The following is a 23,569-nucleotide window of genomic DNA, read 5'->3' on the forward strand; positions in this document are numbered from 1 at the left end:
AGTCCTTTTTTGGATACACAGGGTCAAGTTGATAATTTCACCATGAAGACAGCAATCACTTTTGCCAGGCACGGCCGAAGTGAAAGAAGAAGAGAAGATCACTCTGTAAAAACTTCCAAATGGTGAAAATCCTTTTGAGATGGGGGTGAAATCCAAATGTAAAATTTTTGTCATTTAGCAGACGCTCTTCTCCAGTTAGAGCGACGTACAGTTCGTGCATTCATCATAAGATAGCTAAGTGGGACAAACCAGACATAACAGGCCTACTAAAGTAGCTATAGAGGTAGGGTTTTTGGAAGATGGGCAGGGACAATCCAGCTTCAGGGGGAAGCTGGTTCCACCATTGGGGTGCTAGGACAGAGAAGTGCTTGGACGGGGCTGAGTGGGAGCTGCCCTCCCCTAAGGGTGGGAAGCCCAAGGGACCTGAAGTGGCAGAACGGACTGCTTGGGTTGGGGTGTAGGGTTTGAGCACAGTCTAAAGGTAGGGAGGGGCAGTTCCTCTTGCTGTTCCGTAGGTAAGCACCATGGTCTTGTAGTGGATGCGAGCTTCGACTGGAAGCCAGTGGAGTATGCGGATATAATAGATCTTGGGAAGGTTGAAAACCAGGCGGGCTGCAGCGTTCTGGATAAGTTGCAGGGGTTTTATGGCACAAGCAGGGAGCCCAGCCAACAGCGAGTTGCAGTAGTCCAGACAGGAGAAGACAAGTGCCTGGATTAAGACCTGCGCCGCATCCTGTGTGAGGTTAGATGATATTGAAATGTTTGTCTTTTTGTTTATCTTAGTACAACGGGGCAGGGCGTGCAACCAAAGCGCTTGGGTATTTGATATAGTGGGTGTCAAAGAGGAGAGAAGACGACCAGTTCTGGGAATTGTGAAGCACTGTTCTGCCAAACATCTCGTGCTTATTGTTCAAAAGTACATCTGACGAGGGAGCACCGTAATTTCTGATGGATGGAGAACTTCCCCACCGTCTCAGGAATGAAGGTTATAACCATCTTACCGTCACCCATCGAGATCATTTCGTTGACCCGTTCACAGGTGCACATACCCACTCTGGGGTGTATGTAGGTCAAATGTTTGGAGACTTCGAGGCAACCGCACAGAGAGTTTACTCAAAGATCACTTGGATGTGATTGATTGGACATACTGGCGAGGTCATCATCATAGAGACAGACAACTTGGTGTGCTATTGCATAACATTAGGATGAAATGCCCTGTACGAAGAAGTTACAACAGGTGTGACATGGTGGCAGGAGGTGAGACTGCATTTTTTTGTAAGTGCACCTGAACTTTAGTCCAAACCCAGGATCCCACACAGGTGTGTGTGTGTGTGTGTGTGTGTGTGTGTGTGTGTGTGTGTGTGTGTGTGTGTGTGTGTGTGTGTGTGTGTGTGTGTGTGTGTGTGTGTGTGTGTGTGATTATCCAGCACTAAGAAGGGTTAATATGCTGTATTCAGTGTCTTCAGTGTCTGTTTTTTTTTAGCCTTATTCTAAAATGGATTAAACAAAACATTTTCATCAAGGCAAATCGTGGCTATTTTGTCACTCTGATACATCACTAGAGTTCCTCTGTGGAGATGGGAGAACCTTCCAGAAGGACAACCATCTCTGCAGCACTCCACCAATCAGGCCAGGGACTGGGAGACTAGTCAGGATTGAGGCAAAGATGAACAAAGCAAAGTACAGAGAGATCCTTGATGAAAACCTGCTCCAGAGTGCTCAGGACCTCAGGCTGGGGTGAACGTTCACCTTCCAACAGGACACAGCCAAGACAATGCAGGAGTGGCTTCGGGACAAGTTTCTGAATGTCCTTGAGTGGCCCAGCCAGATTCCGGACTTGAACCCAATCAAACATCTCTGGAGAGACCTGAAAATAGCTGTGCAGCAACGATCCTCATCCAACCTGACAGAGCTTGAGAGGACCTGCAGAGAGGAATGAGAGAAACTCCCCAAATACAGGTGTGCCAAGCTTGTAGAGTCATACCTTAGACTACTCAAGGCTGTAATCGCTGCCAAAGGTGCTTCAACAAAGTACTGAGTAAAGGTTATGAATACTCATGTAAATGTGATATTTCATTTTCTTTTTATATACATTTGCAGAAATTAAAAAACATTTTTTTGTCATTATGGGGTATTGTGTGTATATTGATAAGAATAAATATACATTTTAATCTATTTTAGTATAAGGTAATGTAACAAAATGTGGAAAAAGGCAAGTGGTCTGAATACTTTCGAGAAAGCACTGAATGTGTGTGGTTGGAGGGGAGTGGAGCAGATGCACACTAAAACAAAGTGATTCACAGTAATGCAATTTTCTATGTCACTGTCTTTTTTATGATATTAGCCAGGCAGAAAAATTCCATGTTCGGAAAATATTGTACACAAAAAAAATATACATGTACAAAGGAGGTATTTAGTCTGTTTTGTTTCCACTAAAATGCAACTGTGATTCTTTACTTCAGAATAGGTAACCTTCATTTGGAGAAATAATTACCTTATTAAGGAGAAATGGGTTTACATAGGAGAATAAGGAACCTTTATTTTGGTTTTGTTTGTGTACTCTGCACCTATCATCCCTTATTAAGACTCGAAATACAATGTCTGTTGCATGTTTAATTTACACCTTACTATTGATATGCTTTGATTGTGGCAAATAAGGATGTAACTAATGAAAAACTAGTAATACAAGTTGTATAGTGTGAGAATAGGAAAACACTGAATAAAGTCCTTATAAATGCTATAAATTAGTGCCCCATATGTGTACCTTTAAACAAAGTGCTACCAGGTTTTCTATTTCATACATTCAGCATGGCTCGTGTGATCAGTTCAAGAGGCAGCACTCGCTCACCTCAGATGAATAGTTAAGATTAAGTCACAACTAAGTTTACTAAACTAGTTACTGCTGATGGTCTTCTGGAACATCCTGTATAATCAGAGTGGACTGCACTTTCTGTAGGCTTTGATTTGCTTCATGATCTATGTTATTAAGATATTTCAGTAGCATAATAGCTGTTATAGCTGATAGTGGCTGACGTTTGAGCTACCAACGTTATGATAGGCCCTAGTCAGAGCCAATGACACAATCAGGAAACTATCTGTCCAGGCCTTTTTTTATTTTATTTTTTATTTCACCTGAATTTAACCAGATAGGCAAGTTGAGAACAAGTTCTCATTTACAATTGCTACCTGGCCAAGATAAAGCAAAGCAGTTCGACACATACAACGACACAGAGTTACACATGGAGTAAAACAAACATACAGTCAATAATACAGTATAAACAAGTCTATATACGATGTGAGCAAATGAGGTGAGATAAGGGAAGTAAAGGCAAAAAAAGGCCATGGTAGCAAAGTAAATAAATATAGCAAGTAAAACACTGGAATGGTAGATTTGCAGTGGAAGAATGTGCAAAGTAGAAATACAAATAATGGGGTGCAAAGGAGCAAAATAAATAAATAAATAAAATAAATACAGTAGGGAAAGAGGTAGTTGTTTGGGCTAAATTATAGGTGGGCTATGTACAGGTGCCGTAATCTGTGAGCTGCTCTGACAGTTGGTGCTTAAAGCTGGTGAGGGAGATAAGTGTTTCCAGTTTCAGAGATTTTTGTAGTTTGTTCCAGTCATTGGCAGCAGAGAACTGGAAGGAGAGGCGGCCAAAGAAAGAATTGTTTTTGGGGGTGACCAGAGAGATATACCCGCTGGAGCACGTGCTACAGGTGGGTGATGCTATGGTGACCAGCGAGCTGAGATAAGGGGGGACTTTACCTACCAGGGTCTTGTAGATGACATGGAGCCAGTGGGTTTGGCGACGAGTATGAAGCGAGGGCCAGCCAACGAGAGCGTACAGGTCACAATGGTGGGTAGTATATGGGGCTTTGGTGACTAAACGGATTGCACTGCGATAGACAGCATCCAATTTGTTGAGTAGGGTATTGGAGGCTATTTTGTAAATTACATCGCCGAAGTCGAGGATTGGTAGGATGGTCAGTTTTACAAGGGTGTGTTTGGCAGCATGAGTGAAGGATGCTTTGTTGCGAAATAGGAAGCCAATTCTAGATTTAACTTTGGATTGGAGATGTTTGATGTGGGTCTGGAAGGAGAGTTTACAGTCTAACCAGAAACCTAGGTATTTGTAGTTGTCCACGTATTCTAAGTTGGACAGGCGGGCAGGTGCAGGCAGTGATCGGTTGAAGAGTATGCATTTAGGTTTACTTGTATTTAAGAGCAATTTGAGGCCACGGAAGGAGAGTTGTATGGCATTGAAGCTTGCCTGGAGGGTTGTTAACACAGTGTCCAACGAAGGGCCAGAAGTATAAAGAATGGTGTCGTCTGCGTAGAGGTGGATCAGAGACTCACCAGCAGCAAGAGTGACATCATTGATGTATACAGAGAAGAGAGTCGGTCCAAGAAATGAACCTTGTGGCACCCCCATGGAGACTGCCAGAGGTCCGGACAGCAGACCCTCCGATTTGACACACTGAACTCTATCAGAGAAGTAGTTGGTGAACCAGGCGAGGCAATCATTTGAGAAACCAAGGCTGTCGAGTCTGCCGATGAGGATGTGGTGATTGACAGAGTTGAAAGCCTTGGCCAGATCAATGAATACGGCTGCACAGTAATGTTTCTTATCGATGGCGGTTAAGATATTGTTTAGGACCTTGAGCGTGGCTGAGGTGCACCCATGACCAGCTCTGAAACCAGATTGCATAGCAGAGAAGGTATGGTGAGATTCGAAATGGTCGGTAATCTGTTTGTTGACTTGGCTTTCGAAGACCTTAGAAAGGCAGGGTAGGATAGATATAGGTCTGTAGCAGATTGGTTCAAGAGTGTCCCCCCCTTTGAAGAGGGGGATAACCGCAGCTGCTTTCCAATCTTTGGAAATCTCAGACGACACGAAAGAGAGGTTGAACAGGCTAGTAATAGGGGTGGCAACAATTTCTGCAGATAATTTTAGAAAGAAGGGGTCCAGATTGTCTAGCCCGGCTGATTTGTAGGGGTCCAGATTTTGTTCTTTCAGAACATCAGCTGACTGGATTTGGGAGAAGGAGAAATGGGGAAGGCTTGGGCGAGTTGCTGTGGGGGGTGCAGTGCTGTTGACCGGGGTAGGCCAGGTGGAAAGCATTGCCAGAAAAATGCTTAATGAAATTCTCGATTATCGTACATTTATCAGTGGTGACAGTATTTCCTATCTTCAGTGCAGTGGGCAACTGGGAGGAGGTGTTCTTATTCTCGATGGACTTTACAGTGTCCCAGAACTTTTTTGAGTTAGTGTTGCAGGAAGCAAATTTCTGCTTGAAAAAGCTAGCCTTGGCTTTTCTAACTGCCTGTGTATAATGGTTTCTAGCTTCCCTGAACAGCTGCATATCACGGGGGCTGTTCGATGCTAATGCAGAACGCCATAGGATGTTTTTGTGTTGGTTAAGGGCAGTCAGGTCTGGGGAGAACCAAGGGCTATATCTGTTCCTGGTTCTACATTTCTTGAATGGGGCATGCTTATTTAAGATGGTTAGGAAGGCATTTAAAAAAAATAACCAGGCATCCTCTACTGACGGGATGAGATCAATATCCTTCCAGGATGCCCCGGCCAGGTCGATTAGAAAGGCCTGCTCGCTGAAGTGTTTCAGGGAGCGTTTGACAGTGATGAGTGGAGGTCGTTTGACCGCTGACCCATTACGGATGCAGGCAATGAGGCAGTGATTGCTGAGATCTTGGTTGAAGACAGCAGAGGTGTATTTAGAGGGCAAGTTGGTTAGGATGATATCTATGAGGGTGCCCGTGTTTAAGGCTTTGGGGAGGTACCTGGTAGGTTCATTGATCATTTGTGTGAGATTGAGGGCATCAAGCTTAGATTGTAGGATGGCTGGGGTGTTAATAAGCATGTTCCAGTTTAGGTCGCCTAGCAGCACGAGCTCTGAAGATAGATGGGGAGCAATCAGTTCACATATGGTGTCCAGAGCACAGCTGGGGGCAGAGGGTGGTCTATAGCAGGCGGCAACGGTGAGAGACTTGTTTTTAGAGAGGTGGATTTTTAAAAGTAGAAGTTAAAATTGTTTGGGTACAGACCTGGATAGTAGGACAGAACTCTGCAGGCTATCTTTGCAGTAGATTGCAACACCGCCCCCTTTGGCAGTTCTATTTTGTCTGAAAATGTTGTAGTTTGGGATGAAAATTTCAGAATTTTTGGTGGTCTTCCTAAGCCAGGATTCAGACACAGCTAGAACATCCGGGTTGGCAGAGTGTGCTAAAGCAGTGAATAAAACAAACTTAGGGAGGAGGCTTCTAATGTTAACATGCATGAAACCAAGGCTATTACGGTTACAGAAGTCATCAAAAGAGAGCGCCTGGGGAATAGGAGTGGAGCTAGGCACTGCAGGGCCTGGATTCACCTCTACATCGCCAGAGGAACAGAGGAGGAGTAGGATAAGGGTACGGCTAAAAGCAATAAGAATTGGTCGTCTAGAACGTCTGGAACAGAGAGTAAAAGGAGGTTTCTGGGGGCGATAAAATAGCTTCAAGGTATAATGTACAGACAAAGGTATGGTAGGATGTGAATACAGTGGAGGTAAACCTAGGTATTGAGTGATGATGAGAGAGATATTGTCTCTAGAAACATCATTGAAACCAGGATAGGTCATCACATGTGTGGGTGGTGGAACTAATAGGTTGGATAAGGTATAGTGAGCAGAACTAGAGGCTCTACAGTGAAATAAGCCAATAAACACTAACCAGAACAGCAATGGATAAGGCATATTGACATTAAGGAGAGGCATGCTTAGTCGAGTGATCAAAAGGGTCCAGTGAGTAGTGAGGTTGGTTAGGGTCACGGCGATTCAGACAGCTAGCCGAGCCATCGGTAGCAAGCTAGCATAGGATGGAGTCTGTTTTTAGCCACCTCGTGCGTTTCCGTCGGTAGGATTAGTGGGGTTCCGTGTGGCAGGGGGGGATCAATCCAATTCGCTAAAAAAAACAATAGATATAGTCATAGAGGCCCAAGAAAAAAAAAAAATAATAATAATAATAAATTGTCCGATAGGTCTATTCAGATAGCAGCCGATAAGACAGCTAACGATTAGCGGACCGCAGATGGGCGTTCAGGTAACGTCGCGACGGAGGTGACAGCCGGATAACTCCCTTGGGTAGATAACGTCAGTAGTCCAGTTGTGAAGGCCCGGTGGGGCTCCGCGTTGGCAGGAAAGGGTCCGGATAGGTGATTGTAGCCCAGGAGTGACTGATGGAACTCTTCAGCTGGCTAGCTCCGGAATAATTGATGTTTGCTCCAGAATCGACGTAAGCCGATAGTCACACGGATAGCAGCTAGCTAGCTGCGAGATCCAGGTATAAATGTCCAGAGTTAGCGGTTGAAATCCGGTGACATGGAGAGAAAAATAGGTCCGGTAGGTTCCGGTCCGAGCCGCGTCGTACAAAACTGGCGAAATATTTTCGAGCTAAATGATAGCTGATGACCACAAACCGTGATTAGCTGAATACTAACGATTAGCCAGTAAAGAAGCTAACTAGCTTCTGATTAGCTTCTGGTTAGCTTCTGGCTAGATTCTGGATTAGCTTCTGGGCTAGCTTCTGGCTAGCTTCTATGGAGGATTACAGATTTGAGGTAAATAATACTTTCTATTTTTTAAATATAAATTGGTGAGGCGGGTTGCAGGAGAGTGTTTTGAAGATGAGTTTAAGGAAAATAAAAAATATATATAAAAAATGTATGCAAAGAAAGTTGTAAATATATATATACAGTATATATATATATATATATATATGGGACACGACCAGACGAGGACAAAAGACCTCTGAACTGCTCTATGCCATCTTGGAGTGCGAGTTATGGCCTGAGGAAAACTCCTGTTCCTAGTCATGTGAACCAGGGTAATCCTCCCTCTGCCCTATAAGATGACAGTGTGTGATTGACAGCTGGCCATGGCTTTACACCGGCAGTGGGATGGCGGGATTTGGGGAGGTGTGGAATGGAGGGATTTGAAAAGGAGAGAAAACGGTCACTGGCCCTCACTGAAGGTGAACAGAGGATCATGTGTCATATTTCCAGCCTGGAGAGTTTCCATCTCTCTAAAATCCCACTTTACGTCTGCTTCATTCACCCATTCATCCTTCTATTTATTTTTCACTCTGATTCTCTCTTCTCCACTATGTGATGCTCTATTCCATTACACTCCTCTCATCTCACTTTTCTTCCATTTCTCTCCCCCACCCTCCTTTCACGTCTCTTATATCTTCTATGCTCAACTTAGATACTCCTTTTTCTCCTCAGTCACCTTTACTTTCCAGGCCTGTCCTTACCATTCATTTACCCTCTTCCCATTTTTCTTCACCCCTCATCTCCTACTAGTGTTGCACGGTATACCGAAACTTTGGGACAGGCTAGCGCTAGCAATGAGTAAGTGGAGCAGGCACGGTGCACTCTTACTATAAGGGGACCCCGTACCAAACCACATGAAAAATGGTTTGGTACTAGAATTTTTGTTAATTTCGGAACTTCTATCAAACGTGTCTCAGGTCGTCTACTGATTGAGAGACTATCAAGTCTGTCTATCTGCGCAGCCAATGTCCCCTTATCATGTGAGTGCACCATGCCTGCTCCACTTACTCATTGCCAGCTCTAGCCGGTCCCGAGGAACCAACGCACTTACTGGGAGTCTTGGGATGCATCACCACTCATGCTGCACGGAAGATAACACACTTGAATAATGCAACACGACATGTAGAAGTGAAACAACTGTTCATTACTGTTCGCAAAACAATGTCCATTACAGGCTAGAACACTTTACAATGCAGGAATATACTGGTAGCTTCCAGCATTGTAGGCTAACTTTCCTTGCTAGCTTACAGCTGAAGCAAACATCAATTTACTACCCTAGTAAAGAGTTTGTGAGAATATGCTAAACATTGCAGATTTCCAAACTGGTTGTGACCAAAAACTTTATGAATTCACTTCATCTCCCCCGCTTGCCTCACATCTCTCCCAGTCAAGATCATCTTTGCTGAGCTTCTAACTGTGTGAAGGACGTCATGGGTCTTAAAGAGACAGCACACACTTTTATATAAGAAGATCAGTACAATAAAATAAGTCCCAAATGGAAGGGAAACAGATTGTTTTTCATCTGTAGCCCCATGAAATCAGCCAAAACAAGCTCAATAACTCAATGCATGCACAAACTCCCATTGAAGATGCATTCACCTGTATTGTGAATAAGCCTAGGCTACATCTTGATTCACCTTGTTTATCAAAAGATTTACCATAGAAATAAATTATTAACATTATGTTGTTATGTAGTTAGATTGGTAAAAATCTGCCTTCCCCTCTATCTACTCTCCTCACACCTTTCCTCTCATCATCACTCTCTCTGACTGACAACGAGTCACATTCTGTTGCAGGTACATTGCAGGGATCCCCTCATTGTATATCTGATTGTGTTTCTGGAGGGCTGTTCAAGTCAAGAATGCACACTGAGTCCAGTTTGGAGCATTCTATTGTCCCAATATCCACAAAATCCTACACAGCAGCAATGAGACACACAGACATCCGATGAATAGTCTCTATCAATCAGTAACTATCTGTGTGTGGGTTAATCAGAGGGATTTGTGTGTGTATCCCCCAGTAAAGTATGAAGAGAGAAGGAGCTTAGGACTGACTTCTAACCCCATCTGTCTCCACCCTCTGTGGCCCAGTCAATCTGCGTGTGTGTGTGTGTGTGTGTGTGTGTGTGTGTGTGTGTGTGTGTGTGTGTGTGTGTGTGCATGTGCCTGCCAACCCCCTAGCTAAGTAGAGCATACAAGATATAAGAGAAGTGAAAGGTCTGTGTGAGCCGGTGTCGATCCATTTCAGCTGTTTTGTACGTTGTGACTACCGTGGGTCTTACATAACCCAACACACATCATTGGATACAGGTATCACACAACGTCTGGATTGATTGGCACAAACAGAATCATTAGAGAGAGAGCAGCAGAGATTGGTAGACAGGCCGAGACAGCATAGCAGAGTTGCAGGCAAGCTTAGCGCATAACAATCTCATACTGTATAATCCACAAAGAATCCTGCCTGCAATTGGATTCCATTGAAGTGGCAGAAAAAGCCACCGTTACAGACAACCGGCTATTACCAAAAGCTACAAAACATGTTACTCTATGCTTACAGACACAACATATTTAAGTAGAAAATGTATAATAGGAGGTGTACCTGTCGATTTATTTCAAGGCCTACCTTTAAACTCAGTGCTTCTTTGCTTGACATCATGGGAAAATCAAAAGAAATCAGCCAAGACCTCAGAAAAAAAATTGTAGACCTCCACAAGTCTGGTTCATTCTTGGGAGAAATTTCCAAACGCCTGAAGGTACCACGTTCATCTGTACAAACAATATTACGCAAGTATAAACACCATGGGACCACACAGCCGTCATACCGCTTAGGAAGGAGACTCATTCTGTCTCCTAGAGATGAACGTACTTTGGTGCAAAAAGTGCAAATCGATCCCAGAACAACAGCAATGGAACTTGTGAAGATGCTGGAGTAAACAGGTACAAAAGTATCTACATCCACAGTAAAACAAGTCCTATATTGACATGACCTGAAAGGCCGCTCAGCAAGGAAGAAGCCACTGATACAATACCGCCATAAAAAAGCCAGACTACGGTTTGCAACTGCACATGAGGACAAAGATCGTACTTTTTGGGGAAATGTCCTCTGGTCTGATGAATAAAAATATAGAACTGTTTGGCCATAATGACCATCGTCATGTTTGGAGGAAAAAGTGGGAGGCTTGCAAGCCAAAGAACACCATCCCAACCGTGAAGCACTGGGGTGGCAGCATCATGTTGTGGGGGTGCTTTGCTTCAGGAGGGACTAGTGCACTTCACAAAATGGCCTCATGAGGCAGGAAAATGATGTGGATATATTGAAGGAACATCTCAAGACATCAGTCTTGGTCGTAAATGGGTCTTCCAAATGGACAATGACCAATGATGATGAAAAAGCTTGTGCGAGCAAGGAGGCCTACAAACCTGACTCAGTTACTCCAGCTCTGTCAGGAGAATGGGCCAAAATTCACCCAACTTATTGTGGGAAGCTTGTGAAAGGCTACCCGAAGCGTTTGACACAAGTTAAACAATTTAAAGGCAATGCTACCAAATACCAATTGAGTGTATGTAAACTTCTGACCCACTGGGAATGTGATGAAAGAAATAAAAGCTGAAATAAATAATTCTCTCTACTATTATTCTAACATTTCACAATCTTAAAATAAAGTGGTGATCCTAACTGACTTAAGGCAGGGACATTTCCGACTTCAACTGTACACTGTACTAGATAATAAATGAATATGTTTACTTTCATAGTCCTAAACTAACATCTAACAGCACCCACAGTCCTCCTCCACACCTTGACCGTATCTTGGCTAAATTCCACTCTAGCCTGGTGCTGGCAGCCTGGTACTCACTTCCTCATCATCATCAGAACTCAATGGGCCATAATTCTCCACAGCAGAACCATAGCTACTGCTTCAATCACAATGCAGAACCACAGCTATTGGTCCAATCACTACTGTTGCACGATATTCCAAAACGTCAGTACTTTTTTGATACTGAAAAACGGTTCGGTACTAGAAGTTTTGTTAATGTCGGTACTTCTGTCAAATGTGTCTCACGTCATATAGGGATTGAGAGGATCGAGTCTGTCTAATCATTTGTCTGAATCTTCTCAAGGGGGCTGTAGTTAGGGCTGGCACAATTATTGTGTAATCGTGTAACTGACAATTACGGACAATAACTGTGAACTATGAAAAATATATTTATAATCATCTTAATGCATTAATTTTAGGAGAAAGGAGTATTCAACTTTATATTCAAGTAGGTATAGTTTACCCAATAGCAGTTACTAATTTTTGCATGAAATTGGTAAAGTTGGTATTAATTTTACGAGCAGAACGGCACAGTCAGAAGGAAAAGCTAATTTCCCAAAAGTTCCAGAGTCAAAACCATTTGTTTTTTTACGCGGGGTGTCACCAAAGCATTGCTGTATTCATGAGATACTGTATGACGTAGCTAATTTTGACATTTTAATCGTTACCCAGAATTCCATAACCATCATAACCCTTGCAGGTGTAAGATAGCCAGGCTAGTGGCTACTTGTGCTTGCGCATGCTGATGACAAAGCGCCAGCAGCTTTTGAGAAGCAAGCCAGAGGGGAGAGAAAACTCCGACAGCATGGCTTCTTCTAACAAAAACATCATACCGCCACGCGGGAAGTTTGATGACCAAAATGGTTCCAGAAGGGAACTGTGAGAACACTTTGGAACTGCTTACAGAGCAGATGGTAAAGGTCAGCCCAAAATGTGTTACAAAGCAGTGCAGTGCAAGGGAGGTTTAGTTGTAAAACAACATGAAAAGCAGTTTTACACATGACATTTTCATTGTAATGTTATTCAACTGGAAACTCAATTCAAATTGTTTTTGAGTGGCTATGACATATAGTACCAGTCAAACCTTTTGGAACACCTACTCAATGAAGGTTATTTGTTTATTTGTATTGTCTTTATTGACTACATTCTAGAACAATAGTGAAGACATCACAATTGTGAAACAACACATATGGAATCATGTAGTAACCAAAAAAGTTTAAACAAATCTAAATCTATTTTATATTTGAGATTCTTCAAAGTAGCCACCCTTTGCCTTGATGACAGCTTTGTACACTAGGCATTCTCTCAACCAGCTTCATGAAGTCATCTGGAATGCATTTCAATTAACAGGTGTGCTTTGTTAAAAGTTAATTTGTGGAATTTATTTCCTTCTTAATGCGTTTGAGCCAATCAGTTGTGTTGTGACAAGGTAAGGATGGTATACAGAAGATAGCCCTATTTGGTAAAAGACCAAGTTCATATTATGGCAAGTGCAGCTCAATTAAGCAAAGAGAAACGACAGTCCATCATTACTTTAAGACATGAAGGTCAGTCAATCCGGAAAATGTCAAGAACTTTGAACGTTTCTTCAAGTGCAGCCGCAAAAACCATCAAGCGCTATGATGAAACTGGCTCTCATGAGGAACGTCACAGGAAAGGAAGACCCAGAGGTACCTCTGCTGCAGAGGATAAGTTCATTAGAGTTAATTGCACATCAGACTGCAGCCCAAATAAATGCTTCACGGAGTTCAAGTAACACATATCAACACCAACTGTTCAGAGGAGACTGTCTGAATCAGGCCAGGCCAGGTTGGCTTGTCATAACAAAGGGGTTAAATACTTGTTGACTCAAGCCATTTCAACTTTTCATTTTTTATTCATTTGTAAAAATGTCTAAATACACTTTGACATTATGGGGTATTGTGTGTAGGCCAGTGACACAAATGTCAATTTAATTCATTTTAAATTCAGGTTGTTACGCAACAAAATGTTGAAAAAGTCAAGGGGTGTGAATATTTTCTGAAGGCACTGTAGATGAATAATGAATCTTAGGTCTAATGAATGAAATTTACCAGATATGGCCATAGATTAGCAAATTACCCTGTCATTGTAAAATTATTGCATGCTCTGCGTCTCAGATAAGGTTTTGCATAGGGATACTGTAAGATTAGCTTCTGTTATTTAATATGGTGTTTTATTTTTTAAAGAAATTCAATATAGAATATAAGATATACTATGTGTTATTTTAGTTGTTCAACCAGTCATCAACATATTGTTCAATGTAAAAAATAAAAAATAAAGCCCCGTGGTTATTCTGTTATTCTGTTATTCTGTGAAAGCTAACATGCTTTCTTTTCTTTGCCGTGGTATAACTTTGGCATTGAGTATCATTCCGGTAACGAGTATCGTGATACTAAACCTGGTATCGGTAATGAAGTAAAAATTCTGGTATCGTAACAACACTACTAATCACAACGCAGAACCTCATCTACTGGTCCAATCACAATGCAAAACCCCATCTACTGATCCAATCAAAACAGCCATCATTGTTCCTCCAACAGCCCCTAACAGTGTTTCATCACTAAGGATCTTTAATGCACATTGTCCCTTTGCTAGTCCTTCTAGTTCCTGTTAGCAGAAAGAAGCTGGCAAAGTGCTATAGGATATCAATTTTCCCCCAATAAAGCGCAGGTTGCAAAGCTGCCGCACCTTCGTGGATCGTCTCTGTGTTGTTTAATTGAGTTTCGATCAGAGACTGTTACTCGGAGAAGCACTCACTATCTGCCAGACACACACGCTTACATAATATATATATATATATATATATATATATATATATATATATATATATATATATATATATATATATATATATATATATAACAATTAGCAGCAGCCAGTGATTTTGAAAGGGCTTAAAGGGCAATTCCACCACTTTTCAACCTCATTTCATTAGGAAAACGGTGCATTTCATCTACCTGATGACATCATCAAAAGTTCAAACATTTTAAAGACAGTGATTTTATAAAACACTATGAGATTCGCAGTGAAGTGGGGAACAAGAAAATACCTAAAACTAAAACTCACGGCAGGTTTTGAAAATCACTGTGTTTTTAAAACTTTTAATCCTACCCGGTGATGTCACAGCAGCATTGTTTTGGACCTTTATTCTTGCATTTTTAACCACAGATCATAGAAACGCATTGTTTTCACATATGTAGACACTGGGTTGGTGCTGGAGACGATAAATATGAGGTTGAAAAGCATCGGAATTGCCCTTTAACTGGAGAGTTAAGTTAAAAGGCTTTAAAGGGATTTTCAGGAAGCCGGGTTTTGGACACGGTAGCTCAGAAACCTGTAATTGGTGAATCCTCCTTGTCTCTGAGTACCGAGACTCAACTAAGGCTGAAGAAACCTTTCATTTGTTAATCAATCCCCTCCTTTCAAAGAAAACTAACTCTTATACTATTATTATTCGAAACAGAAGTGTGGATTTTAAATCCGACTTTTAGAGAGAAGGGAATGAAGAATTGAAAGTGCTATAGTTAACTGTGTAAAAAAAGATGACGGAGTTTGACGCTTCAACAACAGACCATACTGATTGTCTGTTTCTGTCTGATTATATCTCATATTTGATATTTTTCAGATCAAGAGTCTTCCATGACTTGTTATCATTTAAGCAGTGGAGCAGTAATTCGGAAGACTTTCACTGCAGCAAAGCTGGTGCTACATCTGGGGTACATAGTTACACTGTTGCAAGTGCAGAGTAGGAAAAAGAAGATGGATTCCATCGTTTCCCTTCATGGACCTTAAAGACCTAATAGCACTGAATTGGTGAAAGCTGCTCACACATGTCTAGTTCATAGTTGTATGGTTGTTATAATTGCCTCTCCTCATCTCTTCCTCTTTATCTCTCATCTCTCCATCTCCCACCCTCGTCTCTTCCTCTCACCCTCCTCCCACTCTTTCTTGTTCCCCCCCGCCCCCCCACTTTCTCTCTCTCTCTCTCTCTCATTCTCATTCTCTCTCTCTGTCTCTCTATCTCTCTCTCGCTCCCGGTCCTCTCCATCTCCACTCTCTCTCATTAGTCCAGTGCCTGTCATGGAGAGGGTCTGTGCAGGAGCACACAGTCCAAAACTACACACCAGAGAACCATCAGATGCCTACCAGCTACACATCAGAGAGACAACCAGCAGCTAGCCAGGCCAGCTGAGTCGCATCGCTCTCTCTATCTACCTCGCATCTCGCTCCAATGGCACAGGACAGAGAAGGGATATTTTAAAGAACTAGAGGGCGGAGAAAGAGAGAGGGGGGGGACAGGGAAAGAAGATAAAAAGTAGAGGAAGAGAGCGAAAAATAAGATAAATTGGACCAAGAGATAAACTGAGATTTCTGAAATGATTGTCATTTCGGTTAAGGGAAGGGAGTGAGTGTTAACCATTCACTTTCATGCAACCCCCTTTCTCGCCCTGCGACCACATGTTCATTTTGACACCTCTGTCTGGCTGAACAGCATGCTACCTGTTCCACATGAAGCTCTCTTCATCCCAGCATGACAATTCAAGATGGTTCAACCAATGCTTTGGATCCTGCCAAGCCCCCCCTCTCTACCTCCCTCCCTAACGCTAGCTCACAGCAACCAGCCATTCCGCACAGGCTTTATCTCCTCTAAAATAATCTTTCAGCAGGATCAACAAGAAAATCTGCTGAAATGGGATAAAGAGAATAGAGGGGAAAATTATGTAAAAAAACAACAATAATAAACAGCAAAATCCACATCCGGGCCGGGCTTCCTGGAATGACCCCAGATGTTGCTCAAAGCTGATGATCTCAAATGACCTTTAACTCCATACTGTGCCAATAAGAGCTGCTTCTCAATGCTCTCTGAAGAGATGACGGTACACTGAATGACTAGGATGGAGTTGGCCCTAGACACTGAGCTAAGGTTAGTTTTGTATTCCCCCCTCTGATAGTTAGCATTAGGATCTACTGAGAATGAGCTGTTCCTAGATCTGTGGCTGGGAGAATCGTCTCCCCAGAGCAGATTAAAAGGTCCTCGTTGACCTTTGGGAAATACTAAAGCTAATTGGGGTAGCTTAGAAAGGGCACATTATATTGCAAAGGTCAGTTATGTGACATAAGGCTACAACATGGGATCACGTTAGCTTTTACAAATATCCTACTGTACAACAACGTTCAAAAATCCCGGTGGAGTGGACCCATCAGAGTGTGCATGTTTGTAACAGCCCAGCACTAGCAAACCTCAAATCAAATTAAATGTTATTGGTCACATACACATATTTCGCAGATGTTATTGCGGGTGTAGCGAAATACCTGAAGTAACTAATCAATGAATAATCATTAACAGAATCAGAGAGCTGGGTTCAAAAAACTAAACAGATCAAATACAATGTGCACCCTGTGAATTCCCAGGACCAGGACGTCTTGCAGTTGGTTATGAGTAGACACAGATGGGGGACTTAATATCTCCATGCCCTAGACATGATTTGGAATAAAGAAAGGGACTGAGGAATTAGTCAAACCAAATACTAATACAACATGTTAACAGCTACCATTTTATCCATGAAAATAGTTGAACAGGTACAATAATATCCATAACAACACTACCGACCGACTCCCCACAGTTTCCCTGTGGTCCTCGTTCTAACTACCACAGTGCCATATCAACCGATTCAGGGTTATCACACCCTTGCTCAGTAATGTCACTTCATTCGCACGGGGTAAAGTTTACATCTTTATCGGCTACTATCAGCTCCTCTATGGCAGAGACCTGAGAGAGTAGGCCGTAAAACGTCTGATTACCGTGCCTCCTCCCCTCACTGGCACAGGGGGATCACGACTAGTGTATTAGCGGTGACGGCTGCTGCTGAGTGGCTAGTGGTGCAGGAAGGCCTGTGAGGACAGGGGCGCTGACATTATATTGGAGATAAAGCATTGCAATGACGATGTGTCTCTGACAAACAGACACGCTCGAGCGCACACTTACGTGCACGCACCGCATACACACAGCGCTCCTCAGTGGCTGACAGTTGATTCCCAGCTGTTATTTTGTGTGACATACACACATATACAACTGCAGGTGTAATAAAAAAAGCATGCAAATGCATTCTGATGCACACACACACACACACACACACACACACACACACACATTCATATAAAATAACACATCCGCAGGCTTTAATAAGAGGCATGCAAGCCCTCAACAGCTCAGCAGCAGAAAAGTACAATCTTAGGAAATAATTGGGCTGACGGGTACACATAGAGGGAAATTAACGAGGTAGAAAGAAAGGCCCTTGTACACCTGCCAGTCAATCAGCAACCAAACAACATGAACTACATGACAAAGGCAACAAATGTCTTGTAAGCATTAAAAACAGAGCCTGTGGCAAGGTAGTCTGTCGAGCTATGAAATAGAAAATATGCAATGTTCTTCACACTTCACATTAAAACAATCAACCTTACAGAAAATAAACAGCAGTCTTAACTGCACAGTACAGTATAGGGATTCTTACCTGGTACAAAACTCCCCTGAACAACCTCCTTGTACGCCCACCATCCCTCATGTATTTTAGGTACATTTGGCTGAGCTGTCGGAGAGGAAGGAAACAGAGAACATGCATGTCAATCAGATGTATGTTAATTAGAGACAACACCTGCTGTGTTCACATCGCTGACTCTACTCCTTCATGTAAATGTTCCATGTTGATCCTCATCCTTTCCAGCCAACCTCTCTAACCTTTTCAGGAAGAGGCCTTGGCAAACAAATACTCCCTGAAGACAGGCAGAGAACAAACAGAACACGAGATTGGAAATCCTACACACAAATCACACATACTGGTACGTATACAAGTGTAAGTACACGCACACACACCTTCCTCGCGCATTAGTCTGGAAATGCATTCTGTTATGTTGTGCGCAGTAAAAAGCCCAGATTAGAGGAGGGCTGGACTTTATAATTGAGGTGAATAGGTAAAGGTCCCGCTAAAAAGGGAGGGTTGAGACCCAGAATTACCAGAAGAGCTTTGGGGATATTGCTTTTTACACCTCAACTTGTTTTGTTCATTCAGTTGCACTGGGAAGGAAGGCTTAATGGAGGGGCTAGAGGTTGCCTTGCCTTACCTCTGCGTAATGGAAGTACGGGGTGGTGGGTGGTTCTTATACCGCCTTCGAAGAGGGGTCTAGCCTACCGCTAGACTAGATGCAGGTTCAATTACATAGAGAGGATGGACACAGGAGTGCAAAAACCTTCTTTTCTCCCAGGCAATCAACTGGACAATCAACAGCTACCCGTCTGGCAGAAAGTCTGAAGTTTTACCTCCCTGCGGGTGTCGAACAGCATAAGGCCCCCAAAAAATGGATCTTAACCATCCTGACTGGCCGCTGACTGGTTTCTCCAAATGATAGATTGCTTTTCCCCTTCCGATGTAAAATGAAGTGGAAGTAAACACCAGCCTTGATGCCAGAGTCACTGAACATTGAATAGTGAGTCAGTGTTTCCACTATTATAACCTATTATAACCGACATGTCCATGTTGCCTCTCTGCAATATAATTAAAAACCAAAAACCCATCATGAGACAGCAACACAATTGCAGTGTAAAGAGTTCGGGTGAAATTGAATTGTTTCAGATAGCCACTGAACAATGGCTATCCGGCTCAAAGGACCAATCCTTCCAATTCTTCCATAGCTATAACTACACTATTGCAGTGAATTCAACAACGTTATAAGGTGTAAATAAGAGTCTCCTCCACTGTTCCATAGGTGTCTCGACAGAAAGAACTTCCACTGAAAAACACAGTCAGGGCTAAGAACCAATAACGTGGCCTCCTGTGTATGTGTCAATGCATGTGTGTGTGGGTTTAGGGATCCTAGTAAAAATAAGGAGGGGCTGGGCCTCCCGGGAGGCGCAGTGGTCTAGGGCACTGCATCCCAGCGCTAGCTGTGCCACCAGAGACCCTGGGTTCGCGCCCAGGCTCTCTGTCGCAGCCGGCCGCGACCGGGAGGTCCGTGGGGCGACGCACAATTGGCCTAGCGTCGTCCGGGTTAGGGAGGTTTTGGCCGGTAGGGATATCCTTGTCTCATCGCGCACCAGCGACTCCGTGGCGGGCCGGGCGCAGTGCACGCTAACCAAGGTCGCCAGGTGCACTGTGTTTCCTCCGACACATTGGTGTGGCTGGCATCCGGGTTGGATGTGCGCTGTATTAAGAAGCAGTGCGGCTTGGTTGGGTTGTGTTTCGGAGGAGGCATGGCTTTCGACCTTCGTCTCTCCCGAGCCCGTACGGGAGTTGGAGTGATGAGACAAGATAGTAATAACTCACAATTGGACACCACAAATTTGGAGAGAAAAAGGGGTAATTTTTAAAAAATAAAAATAAAAAATAAAAAGTAGGGGCTTTAGAGGAAGCTGCTGATAAGCTGCAGTTACCACAGAAAATACTGCATAAAGCCACTGTATCTCTCCAGCTCTTGGCACAGATACCGGTCTACACATAAAGTCTAAAATAATTTTGATGAATTCAAAGCTACTTTTCAGATAGCCTGAATCTTGGGCCAAAAATGATTTACTTAGGATCCCTAGTGACAACATTTTTCTCAGAATCAACTCTGTTTAGGGGAGCTGTACTTGTGAAAGCAATCAGTTGAATGGAGGAAGGAATGGAACCATCACATTGAAGCGATTTCTTTGTTTTGTCATTTCTAATGGGTGTAATGAGCAAGCCTATCCATGTTAATTATTCAGAACTGTCTGAGACAGACAGCAATAATTAAAAAAATTCTGGAACAATTGGCCGCCATATTCTGTGGCAGTGCTCGCCTAGAGACAAGACATCATCACTTCCTGTGTAACAGCGAGACAGGGGAGAGGAGGAAGAGTAACAGAGCGAGAGAGGGAGAGAACAGTATCAGGACAGAAGGGAGGGATGAAGGGAGAGAGAAAGACAGAAAAGTGAGAGAGAGAGCTGAAGAGAGAGATTGGGAGAGTGAGAAAAGAGAAAAAAGGGAGAAAAGAGAGGGCTAGACAGCAGGACAGCAGAAAAGTTATGTTCCATTTCCCACACTGCTTGGCTGTGGCCCCGAAACACACTTACTGGCATCAGCAAAAAGGAAATGCTTCCAATCTATTAAAGGATATGCAGACGGGACCCTGAGGGGAGGAAGGGAGGGAGGGATGGGGGGATGCATATGGCAAAATGATAGATCACTGTTAATTTCACCCGCCCCTAGCTGAACCCAGAACAGTGATGATCATATATGGTGATCATATGAGTGAGGCGCAGCAGTAATTTGTAGTTTAGATGCTGAAAACTAATGTGTCAGTATTCACATCAGGATCCATCTAGACTCCAAGCAATCAATCAAGCAAGGTCACGTGTCAATATAAGGCCAATATCCTTCTCCCGTCAAGATGATCAGTAGACTGACAGGAGTCATTAACCTAATTAATCTTTGTTCTATGTAATTAAAACTAGAAACCTTTATATAAGGGGTGGGCAACAGGCGGCCCACGGGCCTAAACCGGTCCGCAAATGATTTTATTTTAGCTCCCTAAAGTTTTTATCAAGAAATTATTAAAGAAAACACTGTAAAATCACCAGGAATTTAGCAAAATCATTGTTTAATTTAGAAACTCGTATCTCAACGTAATTCAAGGTATAATATGATCATTATTTTTTGCCTTTTTAGGCTAGTTGTGGTCAATTTGCTGTGTACAACGTATTATAATTATGTTCCTGCCCCCGACCATCCGCTCCGACAAAAATCATCCCTTGACTGAATCTAGTTGCCTATCCCTGCTTTACAGGGTTAAAAAAACAAATAAACTTCCAATGCAAGACAATGGCTTACTAAATTTTCAGTTGTTTCAAATGACTGGTGACAGGTTTTCAGTAAACTGGTCTGTAAAGAAGTATGGCTGATCAACTCCAATAACCTGATAATTTAACATTTTCTATTGTTCAGAACTGAGTCATCGTTAGCTACGTGCTTTCCATACCCATGCAACACTGTGTGTGCGGCCTACCCCGGCCTAGCCTGGCAAGTCCCTACCAACCACCTATAAACACAAGTAGACTGTAAATAAACAATTAATTTTCATATAATTGTCAAAAACTCCCATTAATATTCATCAAAATGCACTTGCAATCCACCTGTTCAGCCATGCAGAAAAAGACACACACACACACAGAGAGAGAGAGAGAGAGAGAGAGAGAGAGAGAGAGAGAGGGAGAGAGAGAAAGAAGGGAGATTGAGAGAGGGGGTAGGATAGACAGGAGGAGATAAAGAGAGGGCAAGGGACAGAGAGAGAAGGAGGAAGGGAGATAAATTAGATAGATAGATAGATAGATAGATAGATAGATAGATAGATAGATAGATAGATAGATAGATAGATAGATAAAGGGGATATCATATATACAGTGGGGCAAAAAAGTATTTAGTCAGCCACCAATTGTGCAAGTTCTCCCACTTAAAACGATGAGAGAGGCCTGTAATTTTCATCATAGGTACAAAATAAGTATTTGGTCAATAACAAAAGTTTATCTCAATACTTTGTTATATACCCTTTGTTGGCAATGACAGAGGTAAAATGTTTTCTGTAAGTCTTCACAAGGTTTTCTCCACACTGTTGCTGGTATTTTGGCCCATTCCTCCATGCAGATCTCCTCTAGAGCAGTGATGTTTTGGGGCTGTTGCTGGGCAACACGGACTTTCAACTCTCTCCAAAGATTTTCTATGGGGTTGAGATCTGGAGACTGGCTAGGCCACTCCAGGACATTGAAATGCTTCTTACGAAGCCACTCCTTCATTGCCCGGGCGGTGTTTTTAGGATCATTGTCATGCTGAAAGACCCAGCTACGTTTCATCTTCAATGCCCTTGCTGATGGAAGGAGGAATTCACTCAAAATCTCACGATACATGGCCCCATTCATTCTTTCCTTTACACTGATCAGTCGTCCTGGTCCCTTTGCAGAAAAACAGCCCCAAAGCATGATGTTTCCACCCCCATGCTTCACAGTAGGTATGGTGTTCTTTGGATTGCAACTCAGCATTCTTTGTCCTCCAAACACGACGAGTTGAGTTTTTACCAAAAAGTAATATTTTGGTTTCATCTGACCATATGAAATTCTCCCAATCTTCTTCTGGATCATCCAAATGCTCTCTAGCAAACTTCAGACGGGCCTGGACATGTACTGGCTTAAGCAGGCGGACACGTCTGGCACTGCAGGATTTGAGTCCCTGGCGGCGTAGTGTGTTACTGATGGTAGGCTTTATTACTTTGGTCCCAGCTCTCTGCAGGTCATTCACTAGGTCCCGTGTGGTTCTGGGATTTTTGCTCACCGTTCTAGTGATAATTTTGACCCCACGGGGTGAGATCTTGCGTGGAGCCCCAGATCGATGGAGATTATCAGTGGTCTTGTATGTCTTCCATTTCCTAATAATTGCTCCCACAGTTGATTTCTTCAAACCAAGCTGCTTACCTATTGCAGATTCAGTCTTCCCAGCCTGGTGCAGGTCTACAATTTTGTTTCTGGTGTCCTTTGACAGCTCTTTGGTCTTGGCCATAGTGGAGTTTGGAGTGTAACTGTTTGAGGTTGTGGACAGGTGTCTTTTATACTGATAACAAGTTCAAACAGGTGCCATTAATACAGGTAACGAGTGGAGGACAGAGGAGACTCATAAAGAAGAAGTTACAGGTCTGTGAGAGCCAGAAATCTTGCTTGTTTGTAGGTGACCAAATACTTATTTTTCACCATAATTTGCAAATAAATTCATTAAAAGGATTTTTTTTTCTCATTTTGTCTGTCATAGTTGAAGTGTACCTATGATGAAAATTACAGGCCTCTTTGATCTCTTTAAGTGGGAGAACTTGCACAATTGGTGGCTGACTAAATACTTTTTTGCCCCACTGTATATATAGAGAGAGAGAAAGGGGGAGCGAGAGAAAGAGGGGAGATCGAGAGAAAGGGATTGGATAGACAGGAGGAGATAGAGAGGGCAAGGGACAGAGAGAGAGAGAGAGAGAGAGAGAGAGAGGAAGCTGAGCAGAGTGAGACAATAGCGACACCCGTCCATCCATAAATGAAACTTGACCTTGCCGACAGCTGTGCATACTAACTTATGAGAC

General features: G+C 42.9%; 1 protein-coding gene across 4 annotated transcripts in view; it reads right to left on the bottom strand.

Moving 5' to 3' along the window:
- LOC110498737 (carbonic anhydrase-related protein 10) overlaps positions 1 to 23,569 on the bottom strand; it is a 308,840-nt gene that overhangs the window by 239,996 nt on the left and 45,275 nt on the right. For all 4 annotated transcript variants that reach the window (XM_036955731.1, XM_036955729.1, XM_036955730.1 and 1 more), the window contains exon 3: positions 17,958 to 18,032. In XM_036955731.1, coding sequence (XP_036811626.1) covers positions 17,958 to 18,032 — 75 coding nt within the window. The remainder of the gene's footprint in view (positions 1 to 17,957; positions 18,033 to 23,569) is intronic.

Source organism: Oncorhynchus mykiss, chromosome 20 (assembly GCF_013265735.2).
Source record: "Oncorhynchus mykiss isolate Arlee chromosome 20, USDA_OmykA_1.1, whole genome shotgun sequence".
Taxonomy (NCBI): domain Eukaryota; kingdom Metazoa; phylum Chordata; class Actinopteri; order Salmoniformes; family Salmonidae; genus Oncorhynchus; species Oncorhynchus mykiss.